The sequence below is a fragment of the Sabethes cyaneus genome, chromosome 1, assembly GCF_943734655.1.
Source record: "Sabethes cyaneus chromosome 1, idSabCyanKW18_F2, whole genome shotgun sequence".
NCBI classification, from domain to species: Eukaryota; Metazoa; Arthropoda; class Insecta; order Diptera; family Culicidae; genus Sabethes; species Sabethes cyaneus.
The window spans coordinates 42,486,224-42,509,313 of NC_071353.1; the positions used below are offsets into that span (position 1 = coordinate 42,486,224).

Genomic DNA, 23,090 nt, shown 5'->3' on the forward strand with positions numbered 1-23,090 from the left:
TCAAACTGTTACAGCTTGTCATGTCTTCTCTGAAACCGTCACTTTCTTTCCAGCACAAACGCGCTACCTCTAAGCCATCATCGCCGATTCGGGGTCCGTACAATGCGAACAAACACTCCAGCTACGTCGAGCTGGTAGTCGTCATCGATAACAAGATGTTCAAAAGTATGAAGGAAAATTTTAAGGTTGTGCAACAGTATTGCAAGGATATCACCAACATTATCAACGCCCTGTACGAACCGTTGAATATCTTCATCGGACTAGTCGGGGTGGTAATTTGGAACGAGATGAACGAAATAGAACTATCCAGTGATGGCGAAATCACTCTAAAGAACTTTTTACACTACCGGAAAAAGGTACTGATCAAGGATCACCCGAATGACAACGCGCAACTTTTTACGAAGGAACATTTTGAGGGTGGTGTCGTTGGAAAAGCCTTAAAGGGACCGATTTGCACGTACGAGTTCAGTGGTGGCGTGGAGATGTATCACAGTGAGATTATTGGAGTGCAAGCAACAACGGTAGCGCACGAAATGGGACATAACTTTGGCATGGAGCATGACACACCGGATTGCAAATGTCCGGAGGAGCGATGCATTATGTCGGCCTCTAGTTCATCTCTTGCGCCACGACACTGGAGCAGCTGTAGCATCGATCAGCTAAATTTGGCGTTCCATCATGGAATGAATTATTGCTTGAAGAACAAGCCCACCAAACTGTTCGATTCGCCAGTTTGCGGAAATGGCTTTGTAGAGCTGGGCGAGCAGTGCGATTGCGGATTGCCAGACTTTTGCGACAATTCATGCTGTAATCCCAGAACGTGCATGTTGCATTCGAATGCATCTTGTGCAACAGGGGAGTGTTGCGATTTGAAAACATGCAAACCAAGAATAGGTGGTACTGTGTGTCGCGAAGCGGAAGGAGAATGTGATTTGCCGGAATATTGTTCTGGGGAATCGGAACACTGTCCGGATGATGTTTTTAAACGAGACACGGAAAATTGTGACGACGGTAAAGCGTTCTGCTATAAGGGTTCGTGTCGGTCGCAAAATGATCAGTGTCGACTTTTGTGGGGACCCACGGGAAAATCTTCCGAGCAATGCTACAAAAAGAATGAAGAAGGAACTCGACACGGGAACTGCGGCTACAATCGTGTGAAAAATGAGTATGTAAAGTGTGACGAGGGAAATGTGTATTGTGGAATGTTGCATTGTCGACACCTCAATGAGCGGTTGGAGTTTGGAATGGAGTCCGTTGCCATCTTGTCGCATAGTTTTATGACCTATAACGGTAGTGTCATACCGTGTCGATCGGCCATCGTAGACCTTGGTTTGCAAAAGGTAGATCCCGGGTTGGCACCAGACGGAGCTCGTTGCGGTGAAGGAAAGATGTGCCTCAATCAAGTGTGCATGCCTGTTGAAAGCTTACGAGCGCAAGGAAGTGGAGTGGAGTGTCCAGAGAACTGCAACGGGAATGGGATATGCAACAGCGAAGGGCACTGTCACTGTAATAAAGGGTTTGCTCCTCCACTATGCAATAGTCCAGGAAACGGAGGTTCAGAGGACAGCGGACCGGCGTCGGATCCTAACGGTCAGTATTACAACATTAAAAATTCCTACGGTATCCGTCCACTTAGCTATCTATTGTTTTTTGACTACAAATTAAAATTTACCATCAAAAGTTATTTTCGAGCGTCTTAGTAGAATCGCAAATATGTGTAAACCAGATTTTTCGTACGAAAACTTACTTAATTGGCTTAACGTCTTACGACAAGGCCTGCATAATGTAATTCCTCCATCCGACTCAGTTCGTACACGCTATAGTCTCCAACGCGCACCCTGGTCTCGCCAGATTTTGCACCACCTGGTCTGGTCACTGTTGAACGACTTTGCATTGATAATTTTTGATCCTGCAGAATGAAATTTAAAACCATTTCTCAATTCGATAGTAATTGATTAATAACTGATTAATTATTATGATTTGATTTGCATTTCAGCCGGCAGTGGTTTCACCCGCTTCCTGTACATCTTCTTCTGCGGAGTGGTGCCCACGTGCGCCATTTTTGCCTTCGTGCTGTACTATCTACGGCAGGATCACAGCCTCAAGAAGCGAAAACCATCAGCGAATGTGTACGTACAGCGAACCAAACGTTCCATCAGTAACGCCTTTAGTAGGGGCCGAAAACGGCGACGGTCCTCCGGTTTTCGCTCTGCCACTGCCGCTTGCTCATTGTCGGCTAAGCGAAGCCGGAGGGCCTCGTCCGCCATGGTGGCTATGCATGCTAAGAAGCAAGTTCAGATCAGTGGCATGCAACTGGTCTCTAGTACTAATCCTGAGTTACTAAACGCTAGCACCGAGCTGCATATTTAGTTATCTAAGTTTTAATGTTTGGTTTCCAGTCAACGCTTCTTGTCATTTTTAGTATCGTAAGCAGCATGTTCGTGTCTTTGCTAATAATAATTTATTTTGTAATTGTCAACTGTGGCTTTTTGTTGTTTCTAACCTCATCGTACTCTATGTTGTATCATATTAAAATCCAAAAAACTAGTTGTTAGCTTACTAATCCGACTATTTCTGTGTCTTTTGTCGTGGTTTATACGGTTATCATTTCGTTTATCATCATTATAATGGTGTGTAGTTTTTAGTCGCATGGGTAGGTGTTATTGGTTTTTTTAAACTACTCTTAACCATAACCGAATTGTAGTAACTGACGAGGTTTTTACTTTTTAGATCAACAAACAACATGAAAACCGACTCATCTCGCAGTACGACTTCAACGCACACGATGGTACCGTCTTCGCCAAATTCACCAGACGATATGAACTCTGCCCTTCTACGCCCCTCCAGTGAAGTAGATTTTATAAGCAATAACAACATGTTCGGTAAATTCAAAGGCTTCACCCTGCAACCCTTGCCCAAATCAGGAGCCAATCTCAAATCACCCAATGTAGCCTTTGTCCACCCAGTATCTAAGTATAGTGAAGATCCGAGTAGTACCGTTCCCAGTCGTCCAGCTCCTCCTGCACCGAAATTTAAGCCTGCTGTTGCTTCCACCGCTCAGTCAGTGCAGATTGGTAACAGTACGTACAATAAACCGACAGGTATTCATCAGATCAACGGCTTTAAACTAGCAAACCATGAACATCATCTGGAGAATGCCCCGGCACTTCCGCCGCTGAATCCCGGTTCAACGGCGAGGCCCATCATATCCAGCCCGATTCTTGAGTCATCTACTTGCACATCCAGAGAAGTGGTATCACCTCTTAAACAACAAAACTCAGGAAATGCAAAAGTACCGATTCGACCGGCCCCCGTCCTTCCCCCAGTACAAGTTGTCACAAACCCATCCGGGTCGCAAGAGAACATCGTTCCAGAAATTTTAATCAACCCTACCAGCAAGGATAAGAAACCCAAGGAAGGTAAACTTAACAGAATCACATCCTATCTGAAAAAAGACGAGAAAACCCAGAAACCAGAACCCAAGAACATCAAAATTGTCGACAAGGAAAAGCTCAAAAATCTCGAAATCTCCTCTCCAATTCCTATCGACGTTGATTTGGCCAAAAGCATGCCAAAACTTAACGATACAGAACCATCTACAACATTTGCTCCCACAGTCAGTGTTCAGCGGGCGAAAAGTATGCGAACGCCAGAGGTGTCCGGTAAACGTTCTCCGGGAGACGGTCAAGCGGCGTCGGAATCTCCCCGGAAACCCACCACTCTGAAACGACCTCAAAGTATGGTGGGCTCTCGGCCAACCATGCCACCACCACGTCCCCCAGTTCCTCCAGCGCCTGCTATCTCCGGGATGAAAATACCGGGTGCTTCCGGTTATCAGAACCCACCAGCTCCGAAGACGGTCACTATTGTGACTCCTCGAGATGATTATGATGATTGTCACGATGTTAAAGATTCGGAAAACTCTGGAACCACCAGATCTAGAGGACCTCTTGGCCATGATAATATTTACTCGGTAATTGATGAGTCTCCTTCGCCTCCAAGCATCATGTCGCCTCCGACTACAGTGTCGTCTGGTAGCTCCGAAAGCATGGGACTCCTCGGTGAAATTGTTAATGAAATAGAAAGTCGTGGAAGTGATTCGGTGTACATTGCGTCAACTTTAAAACGAGGTGCTAGCACGAAAAATGGTCAAGCCCCACGCGCAGAAGAGGAAGATGATGATGATGAGCCAACCTACGTCAACACTTCCGACATTCAAGATGATGATGATGAAACTGGAGCAGCTATTGCTTTTGACGAAAAAGAAGAGGAACCGTACCCTCCAAACCTAAAGTCCAACGTCAGCAGTACTTCTAGTGGATATCTAAGGCCGTCCGCAATCAACACTCCGATCGCTCGTGTTGCACCAACAAAGCCAGAAAGTGTATCAAATAATTTAAGTAGCTTTAAGAACGGAGGCAATGTATTGAGTAGCTTGCAGTTCCAAGGGCCAATAGAGCCCACTAAACCGGCAACCATCCCGAAGAAAACAGCTCCCGTCCCGTATAAGCCGTACCATAGTACATTGAGCAATACAAGACCAGGCTCTGTGGTAGCGGCGACCAAATCAAAAATCAACCAGGAAAAGTTAGCCAACGGCAACGGAGACGCCAAGCCGAAACTGGTTCGGAATCCAACGCCTACAGGCCTAACTACGGGCAGTGGAACAACGCCAGCAAAACCTCTCAGCAACAGCACCGTCCGAACGAGGAGTCCATCGCCGAAAGGACGCGTTCAAAATGGTAGCATCGGCAGTGTTAAGGCGGCCGCTCCGCAGAAACCCAAGACTCCGGCCAAGCCAGAAAGTGTAGTCAAACCGAAGAACGCAAGCAGTAAGATCCTGACGGCAGCCGCTCGGCCAGCCCCGGGCAAGGTGTCCAACGTGGCATCACTTCAGCAGAAATTTGAAGCGAAAAAGTAACGAGGAAAAGGTAACCCACATATGCATGCACACTTACTTTCGAGCGTCTTAGCAAAATCTTAAATAGACGAGGCAAGCAAAAGTTTTTCTTTTGATTCTACTGTTTTAACACAAAGTAGAGTCAAATTCGCTATTATTTTTATAGATGCATCGTGAACTATGAAAGATATGGTCTCATTGACCTATTTATATTTTCCTGGTAATAATTGAAGGGCGTGAAAAGGAAAAAGGTTCCTGCCATACCATTCACTATCTTAACACATACATTTTTGGCCAAGTTAAAACTAATCGAAATAATTAAATCAAAATAAGTTGAATTTTACCATACTACAGACGCTATTAGTGAATGGAGAAAGGTTGCATATATCCGTTGTAAAAAAGTTTAGCCAGATAATTGGATAATTGGTTTTAAAAATTTCGATTTTGCTGAAAGTGCTGAAATCCATAAGAATCACTTATCTATAAGTGTCCTACTTAATAGAAACAGACCTGTAGAACACATACCCGCGTAAATGACGACTGATTTACATCAGCTCTTCAGGCTCTTCTTATCCCAGGAGAAAATAAATTCTAGGCTCTGTTATTTTATGTACCCTTCGAGGTTCACATAAGCGCTCGATAAGATTACACACAGCAACCGGAGTACATACTAAACTAAGTATCTGTTAAAGAATTAGCGAATTCTCTCATTTATTGAAAAATTTAACGAAAAACTTGATAGTCTCACATGTTATAAAGAAAATAAAAAGAAAAGGTTTGCTTCGCTCAGGTGGCAAAGAGGTTAAACTCCGTACTACTATTCCGTAGTTTGTTCATATTATGTTAATATGACACAAATGAGGCAGCTGCTTATTTTGCACACTAAACGCTTCGAATAAATGATAGAATTCCGTTTTGGGAACCTTTATTACCCCGTATTCGTTCACCCTATCCTAGCCAGAATTTAAACAGTAATTCCACTCGAAACCAAATTTTCCATACACGTTGAAGTTTAATGTTAAAACAATTTGAAGTCACGTTGAAGCTACTGCAAGCCGTTGATCTCGCTATTCCGATTGCTTTCTTTTCATAGCGTTTTTATTCGCCGAAACGAATTCTGCCCAGTCTCCCTAGGAGTTATTCATCTTGTAAATAGGAACCAAAGAACGTTTTGTTTTTGTAAAAACTATTGCTTGAGCCGATAAGGCGCGTTCGAACGTAACGAATTGTACAGTAAAACAGAGGTCGAATGGAATTTTTTATGCATGTCTGACACAGTGAAAATTCTCTACCTAGTTACAATGAAAAGTCTGCATTATATCAGTTAGTCCGAATTTATAGCCTGCTATGTATCCTGTAGCTTGTAAGAACGACATGTCGTAAAATGAGAAAAAAATTATATGATTAGTAAAACTATTGCATCGTCTATGGTTATATAAAAAAATATGAAAGCAAGAATGATTGGAATTAAGTATCGGCCGCCCGTAGAAAGTGAATCGATGGTGTTGTATAACGAAGCTTTTTTCTATTGGAACATCGAATCGTTTGGGAATACTGGAAAGTCAAATAAAAGTTTTTTTAGATACTCGATTGTGTTTTATTGACGGCACCTACAGAACAAAAAAAGAAATTGGAGGCCATCAATCCGTACGCTAATAGAACTAAATGTTTAACTATATAATCATGTTGTTTTGCACTATGCTTATATTAGCTACTGAGAATACCATACTTACTTACTTATGTGTCCATGTCCGCCGGTCCAGCAGAACAAGAGGATGGAATCAAAAATCTCCACTACGGATGGATACCTGACATAGCTAATACCTGTCGCCAACACAGTGACTATTGACGGCATGAACTAAGAGTAGTTGCTCAGTTTGTATATTTGGGATCTCTGGTCACCGCCGACAATAATTTAACGACGCATTCAAGCTGGAAGTGGAGCCTACTTTTCCCTCCACAAGACGCTTCCATCGAGGAGGATGCGCCACCACACAAAGCTGACGATGTACAAAACGCTAATCAGGCTAGTAGTCCTCTACGGCCTTGAGACAGTAACTTTGCTTACGGAAGACATTCGTGCACTTGTGTTGCGGACTATTTTTGGCGGAGTACAAATGGATAGCGGAAAGTGACGTAGACGTATGAACCATGAGTTGCAGGCACTAATTGGCAGGTTCCCATCATACACCTGGCGAGAACTGGGAGACTACGATGGGCCGGTCACGTCGCGAGGACGCCGGACGACTGTGCAATGAAATCCGGGGCCCTATTATCACAGGCACCTCACCTAATTTTCTTGGGTGAGAGCACAATTTGCGATTCTGAGAGTCACATAAGTGACTCCACTCAACTGGGTAACTGTACAAATGAAATGGGGCTTGCAAGGTGAGGTGAGGGTGACTGTGAAAATAAGGAAACGTGCTAGATGACTCGACCAGTCGACTTGCGTGTGTCGAGACGCGCAACGAATTGGCGACGAGTAGCCCAGGATCGAGTACACTGGAGAGGACTTCTGGATACGGCAAGAGCTACCCCGGCTCCCGAGTGGTAAAAGCAAGAACAGGTTCTCGTTTACAGCCTGGATGTCATTAGCTAAGCTACGTCACCATGAACCTCTGGATTTGCCTCTTCTACGCTGTTCTTGCGGATTTCTGTCGAATGCTTCTCTGCAAATCTCGTTCGCTCGCTTCTCAAGGTGTGTCCAATCCACTTCCACCTGCGTTCACGAATTTCTGTTGCTATAGGCCATTGATGACACCGACGATGGAGTTCCTCATTGGATGTCCTGTTGTTAGACCACCAGGCATGAATGATATGTCGCAGGCTGTTCTTGCGATCCCAACAATTTGGGTTTTATTATACTCTTATGATGGCATTGAACACCAAAATTGGTCTTGAAGGCCACCATAAGAGTACAATAAAACTCACATTGTTGCTTGGGTTGTCTCCGCTGAGAGACACCACGTTTCACAGGCATACAGCAGTACAGATTTAACATTCGGGTTGAAAATTTGGGTTTTCGTATGTAGAGTGATCTGGTTTGAGCGCCAAATATTTCGCAAAGGTAACTTGCAAAGGCACCCCGGGTTTTCCTGATCCTTGTGGCTATATCAGTCTTAGTACCATCATCCGGCGTCCACCTGCTCAATTTGTTGTCTCATTATTGTGAAGTTAGTGAAAATATCAGTGCTCACTATCATAGATTTAGCTTTTGCTTCATTGACTGTGAGACCTGCAGCCTGGAAGCTCTCGGAGAGGTCATCTAAATTGCTCTGCATATCGGCGTTGTGCGAGCAAGACAATGTCGTCGGCTAGGTCGAGGTCATTTAGCTGCTCCATCGTTAGAGGATTCCAAGGCAATCCTCGATATGGTCTACTGTCAATATGCTCCAACCAATATCTCCTCCATAACGATGTGAAACAGCAGCGATGATTAAATTCATTCCTGTCTCACACCAGCAGTAATCCTTATGGGGTCGCACATCGGACGCCTCGATGAGATGGATTAGTTTATCTGGAACTCCTCTACGGCTAAGTGCGCCCCAGATATTTTCGAGGTTGGGTCGGTTAAATGCCTTTTCGAAGTCAACGAACACCAGCAGAAGAGGTCCTGGAATTCATTGATCTGCTCCAACATGTTGCGGAGCATTGTGGTATGGTCTACACATGATCAGCCAGCGCGGAATCCAGCTTGCTGCCACTGGAGAGTAGCGTCGATCTTCTCCTCGATTCGGTTGACGATTACCTTACAGAGTACTCGGAGAGTAATAGAGAGCAATGTGATGCTACGCCAGTTAGGTCTCCTTTCTTAGAGGATTTGCCCATCATGCCCAGCATCCAGTCCACCGGAAAAGTTACGGTTTCCCATATATTGCTGAAAAGCTGATGCGTCATCTGGGCTGATAAAGATGGGTGAGCTTTAAGCATCTCAGCTGAAATGCAGTCTATCCCTGGTATTCTTTCGGCTTTCTCACTCTTGATGGCTGCTTCAATTTTATCCAGTGATGACGCCGCAGAGTTGACGCGATTAATGCAACGAAATATTGGCGTGTTACGCTGCTGATTTTTTGGTCTCTAACATTTGGAACTCGAAAGAGTTGTTCAAAATGTTCAATCCATCGCTTAACCTGTTCTGCACGAGCAATCAGTAGCTGGCCAGATCTGTCATTTAGCGTCGTCCTTTCTCCTCGTTCAGTCAGGGAGCTAGTCCAGGCTCTCTTGTCTGCCTGCAAGCTCGTTTAACAGTCCTCTCCAGTTCGTTGACGGGCAGCTGTCTTAGACGATCTGGTTCGCAATCGCATAATGCTGGCTTTCGCCTCTTTCTGCTCGTCGATCTTCCTCCAAGTTTCATCCGAAATCTACTTCCTTCGCCCGCTGCGCACCCGAGTGTTTCAGCACTGGTCGTGATGAAGGCATTCTTGATGCTGGTCCATTGCTCTTCGACGGTTCCAGCTGATGGTAACGCCGAGGCTCCTTTTCACCTCAGGATTCTCCAATCGGCGGACGTCCCCCTTTGTACTTTCTGACGAACATGAGACGATTCTCAAAAGAATCACACGGGGCACGCACCTGGTTTATGAGCATCTCGTCCCAAATCTTGGAAATGAACGTCTCAAATTGGTCCGTAGTGCTCACTTTATGTCCGCTCTGCTTGGCCAGCATGTACGACCAAACATAAAAGTCTAGGAGATTAAGATCCGGGGAGCTGGGAGGCCACAAAGTCTTATCGAGAAAATCAGTTAAATTCTCCCGACACCACGCTTGGACAATACTCACCGTGTGGGCCGGTGCACCGTCCTGTTGAAAGACATAATGATCTTTCCCGTAGAGGTCACGAAGTGCCGGGGCCACAACCTTCTCCACCTCGGTCTTACAGTACGGGACGTTGATTTCCACGTTTTTCTCGATAAACACCAGTGGAAGCTTTCCACGCTTGGATACGGCTCCCCAAACCATTACCGACGCGGCGCTCTGGAACCGCGGGATGTTTATGTGGGACGGGGGGATGCCTGGCCAACGTCGGCGCCCACAACCGATCATTTTGGACATTGTACGGCTGTTGCAAGATGAAGTGTTTCTCATCAGAAAACACGAACTCCTGACCAGCGTGCCACGAAAGTATCAGTTTTGCTCTGTCCACCCTCTTCTTCGTTGTAGCCTCCGTTATCCCGTGAACTTTGCGTTTCTTGTACGGTTTGCATTCCAGGTTCGCCATGATAGTGTGGGCAGTCCCGATCGACACATCCAGGTCAACAGCGGTTTTCCGGATCGAGCGGTTCATTTTTCGACGTACCCGCTCCCTCACCACCTTGATGGCTGCTGGTGTCCTCGCCGAACGCGGCCGCCCGGATCTAGCACGGTCCTTGGCCGAACCCGTCTCCCGGTACCGACGGATGGTGTTATAGATGAATTTCCGCTTCACCCCGTGGGATTTCAACCGTCGAAATATGTAGCCGGGTCGCTCACCTCTCGCAAACAACTTTACTACGACGATACGGTACTCCTTTGTCGCGCGCGGTAAACAAATAACAAATGCCACCAAGTCGACACCTTGCGCGTCGGTTAGCCTTACCTTTAGGCTAAAGCTGACACCAATACCAATACACAGAATGCACATGATGCGCACTTACACAACGATGAAAAGTTGTACAGTGGACCCCCGTTCGTTTTAACGATTCCTCATGCAAACTAACGGGGTTACTTTTTAATTTGAACAACTGGTAACCCGAAATATGCTGAAACCTGTGTGAACTGGCCGCCCTGATCTTTGTTATTGTTTTGGTGGTTTGTTTTAGTTGGCAGTTGCAAGTGCGAATATTGCATTTTCCGATCGGATTTCTCTCTTAATCGTTAGGAAAACGAAATGTGAAACCGATTAAACACGCTAGGTCAGTACAAACGAATCGAACAAATGATGTCATGTTGAGAATGACATTTGAACCATTTTTAATTTGCACGACGTGCAAACCAACGGGGTTCAAATTAAAAAGTGTTCAGATTAAAAATGGTCAAACGAACGGGGGTCCACGGTATTCGAACTTATTGAACACGCTGTATGCTCTACTAACTTTACATTTTCCAGTTTAAGCTACATTGTTTGGGGAGGTTTCGCAAAAGAAAGGATTCAATTAGCAAATCATTGCTTGCCAAGAAGGGTTTTGGGAAGTGTTACTTAATAAAAAGAAATGCATAAAAATATTTCGATTTTATTGCTGCACAATTTCTGTCGCACTCAAACGTTCTTGATTCCTACTTCACCCGGCACGAACACTTTAATGCTTCGGTCGTTCACTTTGTACAGCAATGATTTCTCCAACGTTCTGAAGCTTATTAGCGAATTTTCCCCCCGACTGTCTGCATGGTTAAGTCGGCTCACATTGAGTCGTCCGTCAACTTCTCGGAAATTACCGGAGGTAAGCTGCTCTAGTCGCACCTCGATCTCAGCCATATCAACCAAATTGTCACATAGCCAGTCGTACAGTTCGGCAGTGTTCAGTTTAATAACGAACGATTGTTGAGCGTTTGCCAAAGAAACCCAGGTTTCAACAAGGTTGATTAATTCCGTCTCAGAATGCCCGAAGTTAAGCAGAAAGGTGAGATCATCTATTAGCACTGTCGCCTCCGGTGATTGCTCCAAAAACGTTTCGATCCGCTTCTGTATGTCGTTTAATGCTGGAAGCACGGGATAATTTTGAGCGACCTCCGCACCAACGTCAAAAATTTCCAGCTGTCCAGAATCCCGAGCGGGGCCTAGATTATAGGCTAATTTCAGGCAGGCACTGCTGTAATGACTGTAGCTGTGGTGGGCTGCAATGAGTAGAACCCGTTCGTTCCTGGATAATTTGAGTCGATGTCCCAGAACGGCTGCTATTAGGAAGCTACCATCGACCGCCGAGTGCTGCCGGACGAGGGTGAGCCCAGGTGGAAGTGCCGGCTCGCTTAGACCACATGATGCTAGTAGTGGTTGAGCCATCGCTGTCGGTTGCATATTCGAGATGAAAAAGAAAAACAACGACACGTTAGTGTTTAGTGCCTTTGCTAACTGTGAGGCTGGTAGCAATGATAAATGATAGAACAAATGTTGATCTTGTCTAGCAGATAGAGTCGCCGAGCATTTTGACAAAAAGTGGACTGCATTACACACTAGCAAATAGCTTTGTAATCAATTAGCAAACTCGCTGAGTTATATATTTAAAGACCTAGAATCTTGTCGAGGTCAGATCAAGCCTTGCGATGTAGGCGTGATTTGTAGATCATACTATGGAATCAACGATTTATATCGTTAATAATTTCGTTTTTTTCTACGTAACAACACCTAAAACAACAGAAAAAATATTAAAAATAAAGATATCTTCTAGTGCAGCGGTTCCCAACCTTTTTTCGGTTCGCGTACCCCCTGACGGATTTCTCTATACTATTCTGCAGCGAACTAAAGTTTTTGGCGAACCCCTGGGGGTTCGCGAACCCCCATTTGGGAACCACTGTTCTAGTGGTTTCTCTAATAGAAAGTCTTTATTTTATTTATAAATCATTCAAAATTTTATCGATGTACTTTTGAAATTGAATTATTTTCTAGATGAAACCTTGTTGATATTGTTAAAGAACAAGCAGAGACCCATTCGCAAATATTATTTGATACTCAAAATGGCACAGTCTTTCAATGAGGAATCGATGAAATTTGGTATTGCTTTCCAAAGGCGAGGTTTTACTTTTCCAAATTTAGTCACTGTGCACTAGCGGTAAGGTTCAATCAAATTATAATCTTACAGTTATATAGCATTTTTCGTAAAACCCATATAGAAACAAATTTAGATCCATTACAGCAGTAAGTTTTCAAAGTTTTCGTTCACTGTATCACAAAATAATATCAATATTCCATTCATGTTATATGTTGATTTCCCATAATTTCGGCCTTTACCTTGCTTCCAACGTCTAATCGACCAATCACGTTCGTGTGTTTCGCCTCTATGCTCGCTAGCGTGCCGGCATGCGGCATGTATGCTGTTATCTATACTGACAACCACCACGCAAACCGGTAGGTATGACGACGCGCACAAACTCATCTGCTGCTGATAATCGCACATTCATAACGCTCCGATCGCCTTTCGGAGTCGGTTCGTGCTACAACTAGAAGCAAAATTCAGTTCACCCCCGAACTTGGCAGTCCCACCCAGCAAAGGATATAGTTACGAAGGTGAGTGTCACGTTAATTTACCGGAAAATTACGTCCGCACTGGAGACTGTGCAATTATGTCACAATTGAGCAGATTCAGTGCGATAAGCAAAAGTAAACTTGCTTCGAAAAGTGACATGAACTGGCTGGCATGCCTAGTGGAACGATTAGTTGATTGCATCATGAAGTGTTTTGGTTTTGAGTTAAAAACTTATGCAATAGCGGACAGCGCGTTCCAGGGCAATCGATGCCAGAACAATCGCGATAAGCAGCTAGAAACAGTTTATGAATTCTATTTTCATTGTGAAGTTTAGGATTGTGTATCACTTAAGGCGCAAACATTGGTCTTTGAATTTTAAAAGCATGCTTTATGCTCAAAATAACAGTTCTGTTCATGAAAGCTGTAATCTCTCTGTCTACAAGAAAACAAAGAATTTTGAGCATAAAAACTGCTTTTGAAATCCAAAAATTAAATGACGACTTTTTGAACCTTAAAGTTAGGGTTTTAAACCGTTATGAAACGTATTATAATTTGGAAAAGTTTAGGTATTATTTTTACATAAGGCCATTGTAAATAATTTTTAAAATTTTTGTCCCCCCGCCTTTCAAAATTGGCTCTAAAAATTGGGGGGCAAAAAAAATTTGTTAAATTTGAGTAGAATTTTTTTTGTATAAAATCAATTATTTGTGGGTTTTACAGCCTAAAGAAATCGAAAACAGTGTTTACGGAGTGTTAACGCTTCTAGCACGAAGCAAAAGTGGAAGTACAAATAATGTAATTTCCGAAAATCGACTAAAATTTTTTTTTTCGATTTTGACTCTATTTTCGAAGGTTTTTGCATGAAAAATAATCTATACCTATAAAGAAGGATTTCTGTCTGTCTGTCTGTCTGTCTGTCCGTATGTTCCTTATAGAATCGAAAAGTACTGAACCAATCGGCATGAAAATATGCATGTAGAGGTTTTTTGGGGCCAGAAAAGGTTTTAGTGATGGTTAGAAACCCCTCTTCCCACTAAGAGGGGGGGCTCCCATACAAATGAAACACAAATTTCTGCATAACTCGAAAACTAATCAAGCAAATAGAACAAAATTTGGCATGTGGGTGTTTTCGGTGACAAGAATTTATTCTATGATAAATTGAGACCCCTCCCCTCTTTATAAGGGGAATTATAACTCCTCTCCTCTTTAAAAGGGGGGGCTTCCGTACAAATTTCCTCATAACTCGAGAACTAATCAAGCAAATGGAACAAAATTTGGCATGTGAAAGTTTTCGAGGGCAAGAATATTTTCTATAGTAAATTAGGACCCCTCCTAACTTTAAGAGGGGGGCTCCTGTACCAAAGAAACACAATTTTCCTCATAACTCGAGAAGTAATTAAGCAAATGGAGCCAAATTTGGCATGTGGGTGTTTTTGGAGACAAAAAATCTTTCTATGATGAATTAGGACCCCTCCCCGTTTTAAGAGGGGGGGGCTCCTATACAAATGAAACACAAATTTCCTCATAACTGAAGAACTAATCAAGCAAATGGAACAAAATTTGGCATGTGAAAGTTTTCGAGGGCAAGAGTATTTTCTATGGTAAATAAAGACACCTCCCCACTTTAAGAGGGGGGGCTCCTATACAAACGAAATACAAATTTCCTCATAACTCGAGAACTAATCAAGCAAATGGAACAAAATTTGGCACGTGGGTGTTTTTGGAGACAAAAATTTTTTCTATGATGAATTGGAACCCCTGCCCGTCTTAGGAAGGGGGGCCCCTATACAAATGAAATGCAAATTTCCTCATAACTCGAGAATTAATCAAGCAAATGGAACCAAATTTGGCATGTGAAAGTTTTCTAGGACAAGAATATTTTCTATGGTGAATTAGGACCCCTCCCAACTTTAAGAGGGGGGCTCCTATACAAACGAAATACAAATTTCCTCATAACTCGAGAACTAATCAAGCAAATGGAACCAAATTTGGCACGTGGGTGTTTTTGGAGACAAAATTTTTTTCTATGATGAATTGGGACTCCTACCCACTTTAGGAGGGGGGCTCCTATACAAATGAAATTCAAATTTCCTCATAACTCGAGAACTAATCAAGCAAATAGAACCAAATTTGGCATGTGGAGGTTTCTGGAGACAAAAATATTTTCTATTGTGAATTAGGACCCCTCCCAACTTTAAGAGGGGGTGCTTCTACACAAATGAAATACAAATTTCCTCATAATTCAAGAACTAATCAAGCAAATGGAACCATATTTGGCATGTGGGTGTTTTTGGAGGCAACCATTTTTTCTATGATGAATTAGGACCCCTTACCTTTTTAAGAGGGGGGGCTCTCATACAAACGAAATACAAATTTCCTCATAGCTCTAGAACTAATCAAGCAAATGGAACCAAATTTATCATGTGGGTGTTTTTGTAGGCAAGAATATTTTCTATGGTATATTTTTTATGGATTTCCCCACTTTAAGAGGGGGGGGGGGGGCTCCTATACAAATGAAAAACCAATTTCCTCATAACTCGAGAACTAATCAAGCAAATGGAACCCAATTTGACATGTAAGTGGTTTTGGACGCAAGATTTTTTTCTATTGTGCATTGAGACCCCTCTCTTCTTTAGAAAGCGAGTTATGGCCCATCTCGCCTTTAAGAGGGTGGGCTTCCATACAAATGAAATGCAAATTTCCTCTTATCTCGAGAACTAATCAATCAAATGGAACCAAATTTGGCATGTGGGAGTTTTAGATGGCAGAAATTTTTTCTATGGTGAATTACGACCCCTTCCCCTTTTAAGAGGGGAGCTCCCATACAAATGAAATTCAAATTTCCTTATAACTTGAGAACTAATCAAGCAAATGGAACCAAATTTGGCATGTGGGAGATTTTGGAGTCTTGAATTTATTTTACGATAGTTAGAGACCTCTCACCCCTGTGGTAGGGGGATATGGACTCTCATACAAATAAAACAGAAATTTTTGCGAAACTCAAAAACTAATCGTACTCGAGAAATTCGAGACTCTTCCATAAAACATTAGTCAATACAAGACCACAAAAACTATCTATAGTAACACTAGATCATTCAGGACGAGACGGTCGCGAGTGTTGCCGGTGACCCGTTGTCAGAAGCGCCTGGGGGGCTTGCAAAACTCGAGATTGTGACAAAGATCATCCGAGATTCATGATTTATGTACAACGCAGGTTAATTTGTGGCAATACGAAGTTTGTCGGGTCAGCTAGTAACGTATAGATGAAGAGCAAGAATAGATTCGGGTTTCACGATTAATGTGTAAATAAAAATTCCTAAAATCTTAATTTTTTTTGCGTGATTAAAAAAATTTCTTTGTTTTTTTTCGCCCCCACATTCAGTTGCCCAGCATCCAAAGGACAAAAACTTTAAAAAATATTTGTAATGGCCTAATTAGAGAACATAAATAAAAAATTTTCTTTTGCTCTCAATTATCACAATTAAGCAGGAGGCCAACCATCCAACCAATCGACAAGAAGTATCAAGTCGCAAAATTTTACATAGAAATAATGGAAAATCAGTTATTTTGATCAAATCTGTGAGCTATAACTACACGCACAGATCATGATCTGTATAGTTCATGATAAACAGTGAATCTTTAGCTTTAATGACAAGATTTTGTTCTCTAAACAAGTCTCAGCAGTCGATCGTCGTTGTCGTCAGCAGCATAGAAACGGGGGCTGTACGGTTTCAACTCGATCTTGAGCCACTCGTCGCCAACTCCCCAGTCGGCTCAAAAGTCGCAAATCACTTTCGACTTGATCGAGCCATCTTGCACGTTGAGCCCCTCTGTTTTAGATGCCGGTGAGGTTGGTGAAGATAACTGTTTTCGCCGCTGTCATCCGGCATCCTTACGACGGCCTTGTCCGGCCCACCGTAGCCTACCGACTTTCGCCATATGTACGATCGAAATCTCTCCAAGCAGTGCTTGTAGCTCGTGATCAATACCTCTTCGACACTCTCCGCTTTCAATTTACACTCTGTCAAATATCGTCCGCCGTACTTTCCGCTCGAACACGGCAAGGGCGCTTATGTCTTAGTGGGTAGCGTCACGGCTTCAAGTACATAAAAAACTACCGGTCTAATAAGGCTTTAGTACGGTATCAGCCTTGTTCGGCGCTGATAATGCGTGGGTACGTTGAACTCCCGACATTTCTGCCAAATCTGTCGGATGGTGAAAATTTGGTTTATCGTTGTGCGACCCCCGTGGAGCCCACCTGGTATTTCCGTACAAAACCTTGTGCAATCGCTAACAGCCGATGTAACAGGATCTGAAAGAGCACCTTGTTGGTAGCGTTTACTAGCGTTTTACCGGGAGTTGCAGCAGTCGAGCCGATCAACCTTTTTGTAAATGAAACAAACCATTCACTTCATCCATTGCTCCGGTAGCTTCTCCTCCGCCCAAATCTTAGAAATAACTGTGTAGAGCCGTTGCCAGCGTTTCTCGGTCACGTTTATAAAGCTTTGTCGGTAGGCGGTTTTTATCCGCGGCTTTGTTGGACTTCAGCAACTCGATTTTTTGCTTGATTTCCTGGAGATCAGGTTCTGGGACATTACTATCTTCCATGGGCACTCCTAGGTTAGCTTCCGTTTGCCATTGCCATTGAGGTGTACATCAAAGAACTGCTTTCACCTATCGCCTATCTCGCGCTCGTTTGTGATTATATTCCCTCCCTCGTCCCTATGTCAAGTTTCGGTGTGTAGCCTTTACGAGTTTGATTCACGTTCTCGTAAAACTTGTGCATGTCATTAGCTCGGAATAGTTGTTCTAATTCTTTACAATCTCTCTCGTCCTTTTGGCACTTTTTACTCCTCAGAATCGTGGTCAACTCGCTCCTTGCTCGTCGATATTTGACCAAGTTTTCTCTAGTGGCAATGCTCAGATAATTTTTTCAAATTTTTTTTACTTAAAACTAAATCTTTGTTTACAATACTTCGTAGCACTTTGTAAAAACCAAAACGGAGTTATAGGGTACAGCAAAATCAAACGAAAGTGTCCAAATCATGTACAGTTGCTGATGGGGTCCAAAGCAGGTTGGTTACCCTAACGTTTGAATGAAAGATTTCAAACATCAATATTTTTTTACCACTGCATGGCGTTGCATCGTCAATATGTTGTTGGATAGAAAGAAATGTCCAGCAATTATATGTGATGGTTGTAATCATTATACAATTGTAAAACAGTCAAAACTGATTGAAAAGTTAAGTTAAGCATCGTTGCACAAAATCGAAAAATGTTTTGAACTTTTCTTAGACGTTGGAAGTTTCGAGGATTTAAAAACATTACTGCCATTCTAAACTATTTCACAATGCAACAAGCATCGAAATCCAAACCGTTTTTTTGCTTGTCATGCTTACAAAACATAAAAAACGAAACTTTGGACAACATACTGGTATTTTGAGATATAGAATACAGACGTCAGCCGTCTTATGAGTGTGTTTGCAATACACTAATGTAAGAACCAAAAATGTGTTCCACAACATACCTAGCAACAGGAGCAGAAACTTCACGTCAGAAGAAATCACGCACAAGATCTAACATAAAAGATAAACTTACATTAACGAAATCAGCAAATAAGTTGTAGAATGAATGTGTTGAGCCGAGAAAACAATTTAGTTATCACTTAATAACAGAAATAGCACAGCGGAGGTTCTAAGTGCAAACAAACTAAAACAGCTGAGTTTGACAGCACACCATCGTATTCGTAATGTACCAATGAATTACGAAAAGGTGTGGTAAAACGTTAGTTGGGGTTTAAAGCTTTTGAAACAATTAGGAATAATTAAGGAAAAATTAAAATAGTTGATGATCATGTCACGTTTCACTAATTAAAAATAAAAATTCATATAATTCATCGATTTGAAGCTGTTTAAATCGATGTAGGTAAGCGCAATTTGCAGTTTGCAATATACATTTCATATAACGTGATCAGAGAGAAGCTTTCAGGGTGCATTTGCATATTTGTGGGGGAATAAGCACCTCAGTAAATGGAGGTTTGACGCAATCACATCTAGAGGGATTCGTAATTTTACATTTTGCAAAGCTTTCGCAGAAAGCATTGGGAAAATTCGACTGTATAAAATAACTTCTTCACTTAAAACGTTGTTAATTACACTGATTTCACAACGTAAATAGTTACGTGCGTCAAACAGTCGTTAGATGTTTCCTGGTTTTCCAAATTTAGCAAAGTGAAAACCAACATTTTGTCAGCTGTCAGTCAAGATCATCTAAATGATTTTTCCTATGCCATACCAGCCAACAGCAGGATGCTGTCAGTTTCTAAGCTTACGTCATTCTCAATTGCTCGGTTCACAACTTTGCCCATACGGACGGTGACGGTGCATAAGTGGTACAGTAACCTTTCCTCTTCTTTATCTTCCGATTTAACGTTCTTTATCTAAAAATAAATATAAAATCTGAATGTGAAAAGATTTACGGCATCCGTGGTGACAGTATTTTTGTTTTGGTGCAAAAGGGGAGTGTCGTGTGGCGCTAAACTTGGCTTACTTTCATGCAGCCGACACGGAATGTTTACGTTTTCAGCTGTTGCGTCACATCGCAAGTGATCCGACCTTGAGAACGATTAGATGGCAAAATTAGTCCTAAACTGAAATGGCTGAAATTGATAGCTGAATTGATTTGCTGAAGAGTGTTTTTCTGCTTCTAGACTTTTGCACGAACGTACGCCGGAAAACGTTACCCCTTCCGAGATCAGCTTTCTTCAGAATGGCCGATGATAAGCAAAAGCGGATATCCTATTGGTACTTCGGCGGTTTGGCCAGTGCTGGAGCGGCGTGCTGTACCCATCCGCTAGATTTACTGAAGGTCACCCTGCAAACCCAACAGGAAGGTAAGATATCCCTGCTGCAACTGACCGGAAAAGTGATCCGAACGCAGGGCGTTCTGGCTCTGTATAATGGTTTGTCGGCTTCGCTGCTCCGTCAACTGACCTACTCTACCACACGATTTGGAATTTACGAAGTCGGCAAGCAGGCCATGGGAAACGATTCAGGTAAAGTTAGAATTACGTCGATGTCGAAGGTTGGTTCTACTGATGAGTTCTCTTTTGTAGGCTTCTTAGGAAAGGCAGTATTGGCAGGGGCAGCAGGTGCTGCAGGCGGCTTTGTTGGTACCCCTGCCGATATGGTAAACGTTCGCATGCAAAATGACATCAAACTGCCAATTGACCAGAGGAGAAAGTGAGTAAAAGCAACTAAAAAGATATTGTGGAAAGGCTTAGAAGGATCATATCTTTACAAGCATTTTTCACTATATCATTCTACTACTCATAAAAATCAAGCTCAGTCGTACGTTTATCACATTTCGAATGATACAAAAGGAGGGATATTCAAATGTTTGGTTTGATTCGATAGTATCGATTGTTCACAATTCGATCAAAGGGTGACATTATCTTAGCATTCCATGCCTCAAGCAGATTACGACAGCGTTACAACACCACTTTTACAAAATGTGTAATAAGGAAAATGTAATTCTGTTAAGAGAATTCATTGCTGCTTGAACCATGTGAAAATTGACATGCATTTACGATCCACTCCCAAGAGAACATTCATAAATCATTCATTCATTCATAAATGTAAGCATTCTGAAGCGGAGCGACTCGTCGGTATGTAGGCGATTCTTGTCCGTTTGGCTCATGTCCTCGCTTGAAACCGTGTCGTCTCAAAAATAAACAGCATATACATTAATTCTCGGGAAACTTTTCAAAATGACCTAAGTAACATTTAGAGATTCTCTTTGATGTGTCTCTCTCATGATTATTACGGCGTCATAAATGCATTTTATCGAAAATTTTCTTAACGTTTAGCTAACTAGTGACGCTAGCAACCGATTTCTGCAAAGCTGATGTTTTGAGGTACATTTGCATCGCCGTGGCAAGCGAAAGAGAAGCGGCACAAAGAGAATATCTCATTTGTTACTTAGGTCCTTTTGAAAAGTTATGCGTTACTGCCTATTGTGTCGTCTTTCGCGCCGTCAGTAGAGCGCTTAAAGTTTCTATGCAATAACAAAAAAACCATTTCAGCTACAAACATGCAATCGACGGACTGTTCCGTGTCTTCCGGGAGGAAGGATTCACACGTCTGTTTTCCGGTGCCTCCACTGCCACATCCCGTGCCGTATTTATGACCATCGGACAGCTATCTTTCTACGATCTGGTAGATATTGACGTGCCCTTTTACTTTTTTACAGAGCGTACGTTACCTTCTGCTTCATTTCACAGGTTAAAGATCTCCTTCTGAACTCAGGACACTTCGGTGACAACTTAACTACTCATTTCTTATCGTCGCTGACAGCCGGTGCCATTGCGACCACTATGACGCAACCGCTGGATGTGCTGAAAACCCGCGCAATGAACGCCAAACCGGGCGAGTTTGCGAATGTTTGGGAAATCGTTAAGTACACCGCTCGGCTAGGGCCGCTAGGGTTCTTCAAGGGGTACGTGCCAGCTTTCGTTCGACTGGGGCCGCATACTATTCTGACGTTCGTATTCCTTGAACAACTGCGCATGAACTTCGGTTATTTGAAACCGGAGAAGAAGTAGCTTCGGAGACATGGAAACGGGCCTACGGGTTAAACATTGTGGGTGTATTGGTGTACTGTTGTGTTTTCAAAAGTGACTCACACTGCTTGCATGAAGATATTAAACTACGGGTTCTCAATCTATGTTGCTGTACAGTTGCAAAAGATTTAATATTTGCATTTTTGTTGTTTCTTATCCGTTTACTAAATGGAATTATTAGCTGGAGGCTAAAACTTAAAACTTGCCTAGTTAAAGGTACTCTAAAAGAGAAAAAAAAACGAGAATCAACGAATAGGAACAAACATTCCACTGACGCTAGCCTCATTATAAGTAAAGAAAAGTTATAATTTTATTTTATCTGTTTATTGTGAATTTCAAAATGTACTACAATCTGAGAACTAATAAAATAGAAACCAGGAATTTGTGATAGAATACCTGCTGCTTGTTGGTTAAAAACTGATTCTGGAAAAGATTTTTAAAAGAAATAATTATATATGTATCTATGTATGTGTATAAACAATCCATGTCACCTTGACCGGCCAAGCTTTGACGTGACAAAGTTATATTGAAGACTGTCCCAAAAAGCATGGACGCATCCAGTTTTTAATTGAAATAAAGCAGAAATGTTATAAATTTAATGTTTATTAGATATGCTGTTAAAATGATATTAGTACAACAGCTCAGTGTTCTTAATTGCTGGTTTTTGCAGATTGCATGAAAGCTGACGTACCTTCTGGCGAATGTTCGACATGACATTCGACATGTTCAACACAAACTTCTTTGCGACGAGTTTAGTTACTTTTGTCCAGTCATTTTCATCCTGTTGCATGTTTTTACTGCAAGGCATGTTTCCTAAGATGTGCCTTCGTCAACGCCCAAAATTCATTAGTTGGTCGAATTTGTGAGTGCTTAGAGGAATTCATGTCGTTTGGAACAAAGGTTACATCTTTGAAGGTATACAACTCTACCGTTGATTTCGCCTAATGGCGAGACGCAAAATCAGGTCAGACGACAACGGAATTCTTGTGGCTACGAATCATGGATAGAAATCGATTTTGTAAATACTCCTCGACGTGCATTTCGCTGTTTGTCGAAGCAGTTGTATTGAACGGTTGCGACATTTTACAGCAGCCACAAATAAAGTTTGTCAGACCAACCTTGGTTATTAACGTTCCACTTTCGGCACTTGGACCTTTTGATTTTTATTCGGCAGACTTCGCAGCCAACTTTTAGACTATAGGACAATTGCTGCCCTAGTGCTACGATCTTATTGACTCTACAGCCTCAGCTTCTTACATACGACCACTATGGGTTGTTAGACACTGGTCTAACACTGGTATCTCGAGGCCAACTGGGAGATTATTCATATATTAAGAAATCAAAATAATATTGTTGCAGTAGAAAGACCAGCACATATCACTAGGTGGATTAATTGAAGTTTTCCTGTATGGAT

The 23,090-nt window shown here is 42.4% G+C and overlaps 3 protein-coding genes across 5 annotated transcripts in view; 2 read left to right on the plus strand and 1 right to left on the minus strand.

The window, feature by feature from the left end:
• The window catches only part of LOC128732388 (uncharacterized), a 99,967-nt gene extending 93,500 nt beyond the window's left edge, over positions 1–6,467 (plus strand). Inside the window, exons 6-8 of the mRNA XM_053825640.1 lie at positions 54–1,590; positions 1,997–2,129; positions 2,731–6,467. Of these exons, the coding sequence (XP_053681615.1) occupies positions 54–1,590; positions 1,997–2,129; positions 2,731–4,921 (3,861 nt within the window). The 3' untranslated portion in view covers positions 4,922–6,467. The remainder of the gene's footprint in view (positions 1–53; positions 1,591–1,996; positions 2,130–2,730) is intronic.
• Positions 6,468–11,121: 4,654 nt separating this feature from the next.
• LOC128745529 (elongator complex protein 6) lies at positions 11,122–18,758 on the minus strand. Of its 2 annotated transcripts, none has more exons than XM_053842607.1 (2): positions 18,655–18,758; positions 11,122–11,878 (listed from the first exon to the last, which is right to left on the minus strand). In XM_053842607.1, exon 2 carries the CDS (start codon positions 11,874–11,876, stop codon positions 11,136–11,138), a length of 741 nt encoding a protein of 246 aa, XP_053698582.1. In that variant the 5' UTR covers positions 11,877–11,878; positions 18,655–18,758; the 3' UTR covers positions 11,122–11,135. The 2 variants fall into 2 exon arrangements, with proteins under 2 accessions (XP_053698582.1, XP_053698587.1); XM_053842612.1 differs by lacking the exon at positions 18,655–18,758 and adding an exon at positions 18,584–18,646.
• LOC128745511 (mitochondrial dicarboxylate carrier) lies at positions 13,007–22,182 on the plus strand. 2 transcript variants are annotated; one of them, XM_053842589.1, is made up of 5 exons: positions 13,007–13,097; positions 19,766–20,110; positions 20,171–20,297; positions 21,140–21,272; positions 21,338–22,182. In XM_053842589.1, the coding sequence occupies exons 2-5, from the start codon at positions 19,825–19,827 to the stop codon at positions 21,656–21,658; spliced, it is 867 nt and encodes a 288-aa protein (XP_053698564.1). In that variant the 5' UTR covers positions 13,007–13,097; positions 19,766–19,824; the 3' UTR covers positions 21,659–22,182. The 2 variants fall into 2 exon arrangements, with proteins under 2 accessions (XP_053698564.1, XP_053698571.1); XM_053842596.1 differs by lacking the exon at positions 13,007–13,097 and adding an exon at positions 19,346–19,447.
• Positions 22,183–23,090: the final 908 nt, after the last annotated feature.

Bases quoted from the DNA above. Each gene is read 5' to 3' on its own strand.
- LOC128745529 (XM_053842607.1), bottom strand. From the start codon at position 11,876: ATGGCTCAACCACTACTAGCATCATGTGGTCTAAGCGAGCCGGCACTT.
- LOC128745511 (XM_053842589.1), top strand. From the start codon at position 19,825: ATGGCCGATGATAAGCAAAAGCGGATATCCTATTGGTACTTCGGCGGT. The intron at 20,298-21,139 runs GTGAGTAAAAGC...AAACCATTTCAG, and splicing joins CCAATTGACCAGAGGAGAAA to CTACAAACATGCAATCGACG. The intron at 21,273-21,337 runs GTAGATATTGAC...TTCATTTCACAG, and splicing joins AGCTATCTTTCTACGATCTG to GTTAAAGATCTCCTTCTGAA.